Source organism: Bison bison, unplaced genomic scaffold, assembly GCF_000754665.1.
Source record: "Bison bison bison isolate TAMUID 2011002044 unplaced genomic scaffold, Bison_UMD1.0 scf7180017864183, whole genome shotgun sequence".
Classification (NCBI taxonomy): Eukaryota; Metazoa; Chordata; class Mammalia; order Artiodactyla; family Bovidae; genus Bison; species Bison bison.
Genome location: NW_011494755.1, coordinates 7,813,344 through 7,826,835, shown reverse-complemented (window position 1 = coordinate 7,826,835; position 13,492 = coordinate 7,813,344). Strand labels below are relative to the sequence as shown.

General features: G+C 38.5%; 1 protein-coding gene across 1 annotated transcript in view; it reads left to right on the top strand.

The window, feature by feature from the left end:
• KIAA0368 (KIAA0368 ortholog) overlaps window positions 1-13,492 on the top strand; it is a 109,456-nt gene that overhangs the window by 24,825 nt on the left and 71,139 nt on the right. Inside the window, exons 4-6 of the mRNA XM_010843572.1 lie at window positions 8,907-9,023; window positions 10,894-11,012; window positions 12,326-12,475. Coding sequence (XP_010841874.1) covers window positions 8,907-9,023; window positions 10,894-11,012; window positions 12,326-12,475 — 386 coding nt within the window. The remainder of the gene's footprint in view (window positions 1-8,906; window positions 9,024-10,893; window positions 11,013-12,325; window positions 12,476-13,492) is intronic.

Genomic DNA, 13,492 nt, shown 5'->3' with positions numbered 1-13,492 from the left:
AATCCATGCTCTTGAGTCCAGTATGAAAAGTGGTGGTTGTTCAGTTGCTAAGTTGTGTCCAACTCTGTGACCACGTGAACTGCAACATGCTAGGCTCCTCTGTTCTTTACTATCTCCTGGAGTTTGTTCAAATTCATGTCCGTTGAGTTGGTGATGTCTCTAACCATCTTATCCTCTGCTGCCCCCGCTTCTCCTTTTGCCTTCAGTCTTTCCCAGTATCAGGGTCTTTTCCAGTGAGTCAGCTCTTTGCATCAGGGGTGCAAAAATCTTCTTTAATCATTGGCTATGAATATGAGCTTAATTTAAAGGGATTACTGAGGCACCAGGGATTCCCTGGAGAAGGGAATGGCAACCCACTCCAGTATTCTTGCCTGGAGAATCCCACGGACAGAGGATTCAGGTGGGCTACAGTCCATGGGGTCACAAAGAGTCAGACATAACTGAGCAGCTAAGCATGACAATGAATATGAACTTAATTTAAGGTAAGCAAAAGAGATGTTTTTAAAAGCAAGGCAGTCTTGCATAGCTCCTGTTTTAGGATTTTTGTAAAGAACTATACTAAAAGTTGCATAACCGTGACATCAAGATGTTCTTTTTTAACCTAATGTTCTACAGGGAACATTTGGACTCTTCAGTTTAAAATAGTTCATTAGTCTTCCCGTGTATTTATACTAGACTTTCGGGTTTTTGAGCTATCATCAGATTTCATCCCTTGGGCCACTCTAATTGATTGGCAATGACCTTCCTGGAGGTCTGCCCTGAGAGGGATTTTGAGGCCTGGTTTGAATTCAGTGGAGAAATAGTATCTTTCAGAATGTCTGTTATGTTTACAGGAAGGAATAGGACATTCTTGTCATACATTAATATTTGACATGCCTGTTGTTAATGACTGCTTTGCTGAGATAGATATGTGTTTATGTCATTTTCCTATTTAAAACTCTGCTGTGGCCTTTTCTTACCCTCAGAATAGCAAGGAATAAAAGGCCTTCATGCGTTGGTTTCTGTTTCTTTATTTAGTCTCATCACTCATTTGGCAAATATTTGCTGAGTACCTTTTATATGCCAGATGTTAGGAATACCTCGGTGAAGGAAAGAAACGTCTAGTTAGGGAGACCATTATTAAACCATCAGGCAAATAGTATAGAGTTAAAATTGCAGTCAGTGCTAAGATGGAAAAGGATCCTATGAAAGAATGTATTTGGGGACTTGATTTAAGTTAAATGTAGGGTGTAAGGGAGGCCTCTGTGATGTGTAGGAAATAGCCAGGCAGAGAAATGGGAGACCAGTAAGGGCAGAGAAGGCCCTGTGCAGAGATTTTGAGCTGGAACTGAGTGTAAGGCCAGCAGGGAGCTGAAGAGGGCCACAGTGCCGCACCCAGCGCATCAGAGGAAGGGGGATGGGAGGTCAGGCGTGGGGAGTCCGTGGCAGTTTGCCAAGGGTGTTGGTGACAGTGACACCATCACTCTGGCTGTGGCGTGGACAGAGACTTGCAGTGGAGACCAGGAGAGGAAACAGGAGGGAGTTTTTGCATTAGTCTAAGTTTCTAGGCTGTTTTCAGTAAGGTTTTTTTTTTTTTTTTAACTTATTTACTTAGGATTTTTGCATTTCCTTGTGTTTTTATCTTTTATGGAAAATCATTTATCTCTAACCATCTATACATTTGGTTGTATATTAGTCACCTCTATCATACTATTTCTCTTAATATTCTGTAACCATTCAAGTGGAGAAATTCCATTCTTGTTTCTACTTTTTTTGTTATTACCAAACATTTTTTTTTTTTAAGGCTAGAGAACACCTTTTAAAAAGAATTTGCATTCTTTTTAAAAAATGTACTTGTTTATTTATTTGACTGCATCACATCTTCATTGGCATCGTGCAGGATCCTTCGTTGTGGCACACAGACCCTTTCGTTGTGGCGCGCAGGCTCAGTGCCACGGCAGGCTGTCTCTAGTTGTGGTACCTGAGTCTAGTTGCTCTGTGGGATGCGGGATCTTCGTTCCCCAACCAGGAATTGAACCCTTGTCCTCTGCATTGTAGGGCAGATTTTTAACCAAGGACTACCAGGAGAGTCTCAAATTCTTCTGTTTGTATTCTAATTATTCCTTTTTTTGTTTTCCTTTAGTATATTTTTCTCACATAAGATTTCAGTTTATATAGTAATGATAAAGGTTATTATGTGCCAGGAAAAGTGCTAATAACTTAAATCCTCACAAGATTACGTGAGGTATAAATATAATTTTCATTTTATAGACGAAATTGAGACTTGGATGATTGTCATTTGTTTAAGGTCAGAGTAAAAAAAAAAAAAGAAACAGAACCAAAAACAGGTTTAGCTGAGGATTTCTTTTTGATTACTGTTTTGGTTGTACTCCTTGGGCTTCCCCGGTAGCTAAGCTGGTAAAGAATTTGCGTGCAATGCAGGAGACCCCAGTTCGATTCCTGGGTAGAGAAGATTCCCTGGAGATGGGAATAGGCTACCCACTCCAGTTTTCTTGGGCTTCCCTTGTGGCTCAGATGATAAAGAATCCATCTGCCTGCTTTGCAGGAGATCTGGGTTTGATCCCTGGGTTGGGAAGATCCCCTGGAGAAGGGAAAGACTACCTACTCCAGTATTCTGGCCTGGAGAATTTCATGACCAGAGTAGCCTGACTGGCTGTAGCATGGGTCGCCAAGAGTCAGACACAACTGAGCGACTTTCACTTTCACTTATACTCCATTGTTATACTGAGGGGCAGTATTAGGTTATTTTAATTTTGACTTAATAATTATAAGAATATTGTTTTTAGTTTCAAAATTTTGTAAAATTTGCATGGTTTTATTGCATTCTGATTGGAAACCACAGTGAGCAAATGCTCTAATCTTTTAAAGTATATAATTTCTGATGTTCATAAAAACTATTCATAAAATTGAGAAAAATAGTTCCTTTGTGTGGAATATGGGAGCTCCGTGTGTGGAGAGGCCACTCAACACTGTGCTCTCATTTCTCAAGAAGCCTGTCTTCTGGTCCTGTTGTAAACTGATAGTGAATTATAGTCTCCTACTAGTGTTGTAAATATTCTGATTTTCTTTTTAATAATTTCACCTGGATGCCTTTTGGTGCACAAATTGAAGATCTTGTCTTTTTTAGTAATTTATAATATGTTACATACTTTTCTTATCTTTTAAATTCCACTTAAGATTTTTTTTTAACCCCAATATCTCTCATCTGAGATTAGTATTGTAACCAGTGTTTTCCTTCCATGTAGGTTTGATTGGTGAATCTTTGGCTCAGCTAACCAGTTTAACTTTATTTACTTTGGCTGCATCTCTTCATCAGTATAATTAACATGTCACTTTCTTTCTTGTTTTTTTTTTTGAGGTTTGGATTGAGGGCACTTTACGTCGGTTACTCTGGTTATTCACCTCGTTGATCCGTTCTCAGTCTCTCCATCCCTCCCTCTTCTCCTTCCTCACCGTCTCATCCTGCCACACATTTCCTGTGTAGGCCTTTGATCACCTGTATTCTGTTTGAATATAATGATTAATCAAGCCAATCTATCCACCTTCTTAACATTTCAGTCATTATTTGTATCTGAGTAAACAAAATGTTTTACTCAGTTACCAGCAAATACATTATTTTATCTTGATCAGATTTCTTCCCTCTCCCTCTACCCTTCTATTCCTTACTTCTTTAGAAAGCACTGAGGATCTGGTATGCTGTTTTGTGGTTGGATTCTGTCTGAAACTTTGAATCACTTAACTATTGTTAGAATTCCAGGCAATATCTAAGCAATATCCGCCTTTTTTCTTCAGTTTACTTTTTACATTTGTTCTCTTATTGTTTCCCCACTCCTCACTGTGTATTCTCCAAGATATTTGTCAATAAAAATGTGTATGTTAAAGATCTTTTCCAAAGAAGGCATAGCTTCTTCTTTGTTTTTCAAGCTGTAGAATTCAGGAAAAAATATTTCATTTTTATATTTCATTGTGTAGCATGTCAGGTTTTAGAAACTTGCTAATTTGAAAAAGGACCTTTGGAGCTTTTTCCCTAGAAGTTTGCCTTTGATTTTCTTCTCATATTGCAAATAATGCTGACTTTGATCTATTGGTGAATTTTTCTAACCTTTTTACAAAAAGCTTGAAGGAAATATGTGAACATGTATTTACTTTGAGTGATGAGTAGTACAGGTGAGTTTTTGAAAACAACTTTGAATCCTGTGGAATATTATGCAGCTATTAACAAAGAATGAGTAAGGTCGAAATTAAGAAGCTTATATATTTTTAACTGGAAACAAAGTGGACTCTATGCTGATGTTAATGATATGTAGCTCATTTTTGTAAAAAGTAAAGATGTAAAATCTAAAGATGTAAATATGTTTGTAGAAGTTTATGTGACTGCAGAGAGAGATGTGAGGAAGAACACTAGACTGTTAACACTGGTGTCTTTGAGTGGCTGTGAATGGGCTAGGGAATAGGGATGATTACAGCTTTTTTCGATTTATTGTAATAAATGGGTTTTTCTATTATAATTTTAAAAAGCTGCAAAATAGAATAAAGTATACTGTGAACTTTGTTTTATATTATAAAATACTGATTTTATTTGCTTTTTTTTCATATCATTTCTGTTGATAAAGAGGTTTTGCTGTTAAGTGAGTGTGAAAACTTCTGGCCTAAGGGAAAAGAGATTTAAGAGCTGAGATACCTGTTTACATTCTAAGCAGTGTGCTAGACTCTGACATATCTTTTCATTTCATCCTCACAATGGCCTGTGAAGTGTTATCATTTGATTTCTGCGAATGAGGAAAAGTGGTTCTGAAAAAGATAATAATGCAAAGCATTAAGTGCCTATGTGATCATTGTCTCTCAGTTCATTACAACTTACTTAACGGCTCTGCAGGGTATAGATGCTCATGTTTTTCACATTTTATTGAGGAAAAAGCTGAGGCTCAGGGAAGCTAAATAATTAGCTTTGTGGCACATGGGATTTTATACCTGAGAGATGATCCCAAACTAAGTAATTTCTGCCAGGCTTTGCCTCCACTTGATGGCAAACATGTTCATTCTTTCTCTTACGTATGAAAGTGAATCAGTACATGAAGGGTCAGTGAATGAAAGTTGGGGGTGAGAGAATGACTGAGAGCAGTAACATAATTTGCCTGCATGTTGTTTTGACTCCGGGCTTCCCTAGTGGCTCAGCTGGTAAAGAATCTGCCTTCAGTGCGAGAGACCTGGGTTTGATCCCTGGGTTGGGAAGATCCCCTGGAGAAGGAAAAGGCTACCCACTCCAGTATTGTGACCTGGAGAATTCCATGCACTGTATAGTCCATGGAGTTGCAAACAGTCAGAGACGACTGAGCGACTTTCACTTTAACACCAGGTGGTGGAGGCTTGATGTATGTTTCCCTTTTATTTGTTTTGAAGTATTAGATACTTGGTCAGATTTTTAATTATTTTGAAATATGGCTATTTGGTCAGACTTCATGATTTGTACAGTCCTATGCTAATACTAATAGCTTTTGCAGATAGAACCGATATAATAATTAGACTTTTGATTATTATGTAATTGTTAATAAAGGATATAGATATTTGTCACAAATCTAGAATTCAGTTATAAACATTAGATCTCTTTTTTAATCATAAAAATAAGACTCATATAAAAGCAGAGTATTTTTTAGTAAAAAGCTTATGTGTAAATAGTTTCAGCATGTAAAGTTTTATCATCAATAAAACTAGGAGTTGGTTCCCGACCAGGGATTGGATTTGGGCCATCTCAGTGAAAACTCCTAGTGAATTCCCCAGCAGGGAATTCACAGAGAAATAAGTTTTAGATTTCTACTGTCATATCATTAGAGTACATTTCCAGTTTTAAGGAAAATGAGATATGTTACGTAGAATTCTAGTTTACATAAAATTAAAATTAGAACTGACCACTGCTGGTGGGAGTGTCAATTAGTATAACCACTTTGGAAAACTGTTTGGAAATATTCTAAGGTTTATCATATGTATACTTCATGACCAGGCATTTCCAGTCCTGGGTTTATATACAATAAAAATGTATATACGTGTGCACCAAAAGACATAACTAAGAATGTTGATAGTAATTATTCCTAATGGTCCAAACTGGAAATAATCTAATATATATCATGATTGGAGGAGAATGGATAAATTCTTGTTTTCTTCCTAATAGAGCAGTGAAAGTCAGCCATTACTGTGAGCAACAACATGGATGAATATCAGATATAATACAGAATGAAAACACATGAGTTCATCCTGTTTTGTGTATATAAATTTAAATCTGGTATTAGAAGTCAGGAAGAGGCATTAGTGAGTTGGGTGCAGGAACTTTGTACTTCTGGTGTTGCAAAAATGTGTTTCCAAAATTGTGAAAATTTATTAAGCCATACACATTCTTAACTTTGCTCTTCAGCTATATGTTATACTTCCATTAAAAAGTTTACTAATGAACAAATGAATTTAAATGAATGAGTAATAACTGATAGAGATAAAATATTATACACCCATGGCTAATAATTCTGGAGGTTTACTGACAGAGGTTAACTGTTGTTGATTTTAGCTGGGGTAAGGACTGGTTCAGTGGATTTCCTGATTTTTATGAGTTTATAAAGGGTTCCAGGCGGTAGATAATCAAATTTGGAAAGTAAATCAATATTTAAGGTGATAATATTGCTAGAAGAAAATTAATTGACTTAAAATTTTAAAACTGTGATAAACAAGAGAGTGTGTAATTCATGACACTGCTGTTTATCTCCATCAGTGATGATTTTCCGTCAGGTCCTTATAGGAATCAGCCTTGCTTAGATTGTCTGAGGAGGGCTGTTTCCTTTGGCCTGTCTCCTTCTGATTTTTTTCCGTGTCATCCAGCTGAATCACAAATCTGGATGGGCAGGAGGTTGGGTGAGGTAAGCATGGTAATGTAGAATTCTCGGTCTTTGCAAAGTACCAGGGTCCTGAGAGTGTCTCACAGTGACAGACACTTTCGATGCATTGAGCTCAACTGTCAGTGTGTCTGATTAGGTTAAAAATACGGATCCTGGAGTCAGATCTTGACGATGCCACTTGCTGTCGCAGTCAACTTCAGCAAGTTACTTCACTTCCTGAGCCTCTGCTTCTTCCTGGGTCAAATGGGAGTGAAAACAGCACCTCTCCCGGTTGTTTTGAGAATCAGATGAGACAGGACTGCAAACTGCTGTTCTGCATGGAAACTGCTTGATAAATGTCAGCTATTTTATGATTATTATTATCATATAATAATATGATAATTGTTTAACGAATATTATTAGATTTGTTATTCTTAAAATGCACTATTTCATGATTGCTGTAAATAACTGAACCTTCGCTGTGAACATCCCTATAAGCTCTCCTTAATACTTGCTTTGAAGCTAGAGCTCAAATTTCAGAAATGATGGAGAATAGTGTAAGCCGTGTCCTCTGGAATAGTCTCACTTTAAATTCTTGAGTCTTTAGTTAAGGCTTTCTAAAAATCTTATATCTCAGTGCTCCTTTCCTAGTTAGATAAAGTGGTGTTATCCCACTTTATAGTTAAGACTGGGGTCGTTTGACATGAGCCTTTGTAGCTTCCTTTCTTGCTGTGAGAATCGTTGCTTGTTGACCTCGGTTTCTGCCATCTTTTCCCACTTAAGGGAGAGGAAGCTTGGTATTACTTACTTTAAACTCTTGAATAGAATCAGATGATCTTCAGAATAAAGCAAAAACTTCTCAGCATTTTACCCAAATCCTTTTATAATCTAAGCCCCACTTTTATCTCTTACGAGTCATACACAACTGAGCAACTGAGCTGAACTGAACTAAACTGATTCTGTGTTTCAGTCAGATGCAGTGCACCATGTTCGTTTAGACCTCTTATACTTACTTATAACTGATCTTCTGCTTGGAATTTCATCTGCTCTTTAGGACTTTGTTTCCTGTCACTTTCTCCTTGAAGTCCTTCTTGATCTTGGCAGACAAGTTTTCTTCTTGAAACTCACAGTACCTTGAATGTTTCTCTTTCTGTAGTACTCTTAGTCAGTCTATAGGGGCTGCTATAACAGTATGCTGCTGCTGCTGCTAAGTCGCTTCAGTCGTGTCCAACTCTGTGCAGCCCCATAGACGGCAGCCCGCCAGGCTCCCCTGTCCCTGGTATTCTCCAGGCAAGAACTCTGGAGTGGGGTGCCATTGCCTTCTCCGGCTATAACAGTATACCACAGACTATATGACGTCAGTTCAGTTCAGTTGCTCAGTCGTGTCTGACTCTTTGCAACCCCATGAATTGCAGCACTCCAGGCCTCTCTGTCCATCACCAACTCCATAAATAGCATTTATTTCTGAGAGTTTTGGAGGCTGGAAGTCCATGATCAGAGTGCCAGCATGGTCAGGTTCTTCATCAGGAACTTTTCATGGTTTACACAGGGCTATCTTCTTGCTTTATCCTCAAATGACAGAGAAAGGGAGAACTCTTGATATCTTCATTGCCTTACAAGGGCATCCATCCCTTACATGTGAACTCTAGCCTCATTACCTCATCCAAACCTAATTGCCTCCAGATCACAGTGGGGATTAGGGCTTTGCTGTACGAATTTTGGGAGACACAGATATTCAGTCTGTAGCATGGCGTGTTGCAGTCATTTGCGCACCATCTTCTGGGGGACTGTGCCTCAGTATAGGCCTCTGTGGAATCTCAACTTGAATTAACTTGGAGGACATTGTGAAATACATTGCCTGGTAAAATTCTGGTGTGTGGATTCTTGGGGATAGCATTTTGGAACAAGATTCCAATATTCTATACTCCCTTTCTGGGATGCCAAATTTACATCCTTTACAAGAAAAAAGTAAAATAGGTAATACTTGAGAAGTGAATTTGTTTTTAAAATATGATCAAGAATTTCAGTTCCTGCCGTCCTCTATTGTAGGTAATGGAACTGTTGGTCCATCTGAATAAGCGCATAAAAAGCCGCCCCAAGATACAGCTCCCAGTAGAGACACTCTTGGTTCAGTACCAGGACCCTGCTGCAGTCTCCTTTGTCACAGTGAGTATTGTCTTGGACTATTTTCTGACTTGCAGTAAGTTTTCTTTCATAATGTTTAGTAGATGTTATCAGTATATTGGCCAGCCTAGAATTTCATCTTAGACTGTTTCTAAATAAAACACGAGATGGAGAATGGCGTTGAAACATGTAAAATATCATGTATGAAATGAGATGCCAGTCCAGGTTCAATGCATGATACTGGATGCTTGGGGCTAGTGCACTGGGACGATATGTCTAAAAGATTATGAGACATTGGTATAAATAGAAAGAGAAGGGTTATGTAGCATAGAATAAGCTAGTGCAGAGGGATGGTATGGGGAGGGAGGAGGGAGGAGGGTTCAGGATGGGGAACACATGTATACCTGTGGTGGATTCATTTTGATATTTGGCAAAACTAATACAATTATGTAAAGTTTAAAAATAAAATAAAATTAATTAAAAAAAAAAAAAGAACAACAACAAAAAAAAACGAGATGTTTTTCTTCAAATGGACACACTGTTTCTCCATTGAGTGTTGACCTGGAGGAAATGGTAGGAGTAGGTTAATGCATGGCCGTTTTACACAGGGTGAATGTTGGTGTAGTGATGTGTCAGGTATGTTGCTGTATAAAAGAATCATTGATTCTTAGTAAAAGATTATGAGACATTGGTATAAATAGAAAGAGAAGGGTTATGTAGCATAGAATAAGTAAAGGATGACAGAAGAAGAAAAAAAGGTAAAAAGACAGGAAGAGATAGGAAGGCTGAAATAAAAACAATATATTTGATATATATTATATATTTAGAAAGATACTCTTTTTAAAAGTGGAGTAAACTGGGGCTGGTAAGAAATATTCCTATTAAATGTTCTCCTCATGAAAATGAAATGTAAAAAATATTGATGCTATGTAATGGCAGATGATGTTCTTTTCCTGGTCCTTGTGGTTGTAGCATTGAGGCAGAATTCTGTTGGGTCTTATCTAACATCTGGATTCCAAACCTTTGAAGCCACCCGCTGGCCCAGGCTATCTTGTCTGTTCCTGCTGTTGGTATACAGCTCCATTATACATGTGTCTTCCTGTAAGCAAATAGGAACAGTGTGTGCCAGTACAACTGCCAAATAGGATGTCTTTAATGGAATGATTTTACGAAGTCTGTTCTAAAGTCCTTCAGAAAAGCAAATTTCTATCTCATGTGTAAATCTGGATATGCATTTATGGGTTTGCTTAAAATGAGGCATTCACATGGTTTGTAGTGATGCTTGCACACTGACCGCACACAGCTTCCCCTCGCTTCATCATACATCGGTCAGATGTTGGAGTGAGGAACCACAGTGCCACAATGTACTGAGGTTATTTTAGTAATTGACCAGCTGGGAAATGACAGCCTGGAACCTAACATGGGCCTCCTCTTAGCTTGAAAGGATTAATGTAACAAACTGGGAGATCTGATACTGGTGTGTAGTATGTCAGTTTAGGTAGGTCAAAGGATTACTTTTTTCTTTTCAGTCAAAAGTAACTGCACATGTGAGTACCTAATTCCCCACCCCCATACCTGTCCCCCACCCAGATTTATTGAAACATAAAATTGACAAATAGAATTGTATATGTTTAAGGCATATAGCAGAATAATTTGATGTATGTTTAAATGCGCTAGACTAGGTCTTGCTCCCTGCTGTGAAGCCCATCTTAAAGTAAGTATTTTGAGTAAGTGGGGCTGGAGTTCTTCCTGAGACAGATTGGTTGGCCAGGCTGTAATAGGTGATAAGCAAGAGGAAGGAGGATTCAGTTTCTTGATTATAAGATAACTACCTAGGCTATCAACCATACGTTTTTGTTGAAATCCTTGAATACTTCTTTTATACTAACTTGCCTTTCTCTCATTGCATCAGAATTTTACTATAATTTATGTTAAGATGGGCTATCCTCGGCTACCGGTGGAGAAACAGTGTGAGCTGGCCCCTACGCTTCTTACTGCCATGGAAGGAAAGCCTCAGCCCCAGCAGGACAGGTATGCTGTTCCCGGTTACCTGGTTCCCCACCTCTGAGAGTCAGTGCTGCCATTCAAAAACAGATCCACACGTCTGGTTTCACCTGGCCAAATGCAAAGGCTTAATTAAGTCGAACTCTTTCAGCCAACATTGCTGTGTTACCTCAACATGATTGTTTGGTTAATTTTGTAAATTATAAAATATCTTGTGAGCATATGGGAAACTGTGCAGAACAATTAACATTTTTTTCAATCTAAATGCATTTTCAGTTTGGTCAGTTATTTTGAAGCAACTGATTTTCTTGATTGCAAAAATTAGAGCTTGTGATTGCAAAAATTAGAGTTCTAATATGCTTTTCATCAAACCTTTCTGTCTTGGAGGATATAAAGTTTCAGAGCAGTTTTCTTAAGAAACTGATTACGCGTTTGTATTCACGTGGGAATTGACGAGATGAAGAGGTTTAGACTATGCTCCTTCGTTTCTCGGTGTAGCCCAGAAGTTCTGTATCCTAGCCTTGTTGTGGTGAGAAACATGAAGAGCAGCTGTGGAGGAAAGAGTTAAATCATGTTTTCAGTTCACTTTTTAGAGCATAAACATTTTTAAAAGATCTTCATGCTCACATTTACAAGTAAAAAAAAAATTTTTCTCTGGGGAGCGTGTGGTAGGGTCCCTTTAATGTCTGTGTGCACGCGTGTAACAGGAGAACAGGGTGCAGAGAGCCGTGTTCTTGTGGTAGCTGGTGCAAAAAAGTCTTCCGACAAGTAAAATTAATAGACATTGTAAGCACTAGTTTGAAATTGTTTTCCTAGCAACAGGTATAGTGAAAGAAGGAATTACTGAAGCTGTGTTACTTAAATTCACACAGTGGAAATTTAATATTATATTCCAAATATTGACATGATTCATGTTTAATTTCTTTAGCTTTTGAATGACTTTATTTTTAATTAAACGTGAAAAGGGAAAAAAAAAAAGATGGACAGAACATGTTGTCAGTTGAACTTTACCTAAGGTTTCATATTAAATCTCTTGTGATAGATACTAACATTGAGCTCATATTATATACATTTTTCTCAGGTGTTTTTGTGATGAGTCACGTTGGCTAAAATGTCACTTATCACTCAATATACTGAGCTTTCAATAAGAAAGAAATAAGAATGAAATCTAGGCCAGTCCCTAGACTTTGTAAATGAGTAGTTTTGAAGATGAATGGTCCTTGCTACGATTGCCATTTTTTGTCAAGTGATTTTTTTGTTGTTGTTATTTTGTCTGTTATTTGCATGTATAAAAAACCCTTATTTTTAAATAGTTGCAATAAATGTAATTGTTTTTTCAGCTTAATGCATCTTTTAATACCAACCCTTTTTCACATGAAATACCCTGTTGAATCATCAAAATCAGCTTCTCCGTTTAATCTTGCTGAGAAACCAAAGACTGTGCAGCTGCTTTTGGACTTCATGCTGGACGTCCTTTTAATGCCTTACGGGTAAGTACACCAAAGCAAAATGGAACAAGGGATCTTGTTCTTGACTGCTTTTACTGTGTGGCGTCCAGTACTCTTTTCAGTGATTCAACTTTCAGGTGAAAATGTGTTTGTCTCAGGTTTGCTTTGGTGCAGCCCTGATCTCTCCTAAACTCCAGCCCCACTGCTTACTGATCTTAACAGCCTGGAGCTGCTTTTGTGCTTTCAGACTTGACCCATCCAAGCTGAAATCAATCTTTCCCAGTAAACGTAGTTTCTCTCCTTTAATTGCATCAGTGCTGTGATGATTCTCTTAGCCATGTAGGCATACAATTAGAAGTTGCTCCAGCTTTCTCCTCCTGGTTGCCTCAATGTCAGTCCCATAAAGCTCCCTACCACTGCCTCCATGTGCCCTGGAGTCATTCCCACTGCTACCCTCTAGTTCAGGCTCTGTTAACCTCTCTTCTCGTTTCTCACCAGCTTCTCTTCTTCAGTACTGTCTACTCTGCTGCAGAGTTTCCTGATTTTTCAAATGCAGATCTTACCAGGTTACACCTTAAAATCCTTGGGCTGTTATTTTCCAGTCATTACACGCACTTGTGCATTTCATGCAGTCCATGCACTCTGTATCTCCTGGCCTGTCTTTGTTTTAAGAGCATACAGTTCCCTCTGCTTAGAATGCTTCCCCATCACAAAAGAAAGGAAGAAGGAAAGAAAGAAAACAGCAAGAAACGACAGCTAAAAAAATCACTTTGAAAAGCCTCACAAAGGAGCTTAGATGTAGGCTCCGTCGTCTCTGACGTAAACCCCCTGCCCTAGGCACAGGACACTCTCCTTGTCTGCATAACACTGAGCACCGTCCGTAGTGCCTCTTGGTGTTTCGGTGCGGTGACGTGTCCCTCTCTCCTACTAGATTGGGAGCTCTTTGAAGTCAGGAGCTGTTTGCTCCGCCTCAGGCTCCTGGTGCCCACATAGTGCCCGCGTTGTGATTTGCTTCTAGCCTGCTCATTTTTTAGGTTGTCCTGCTGCCAGAGATATTTT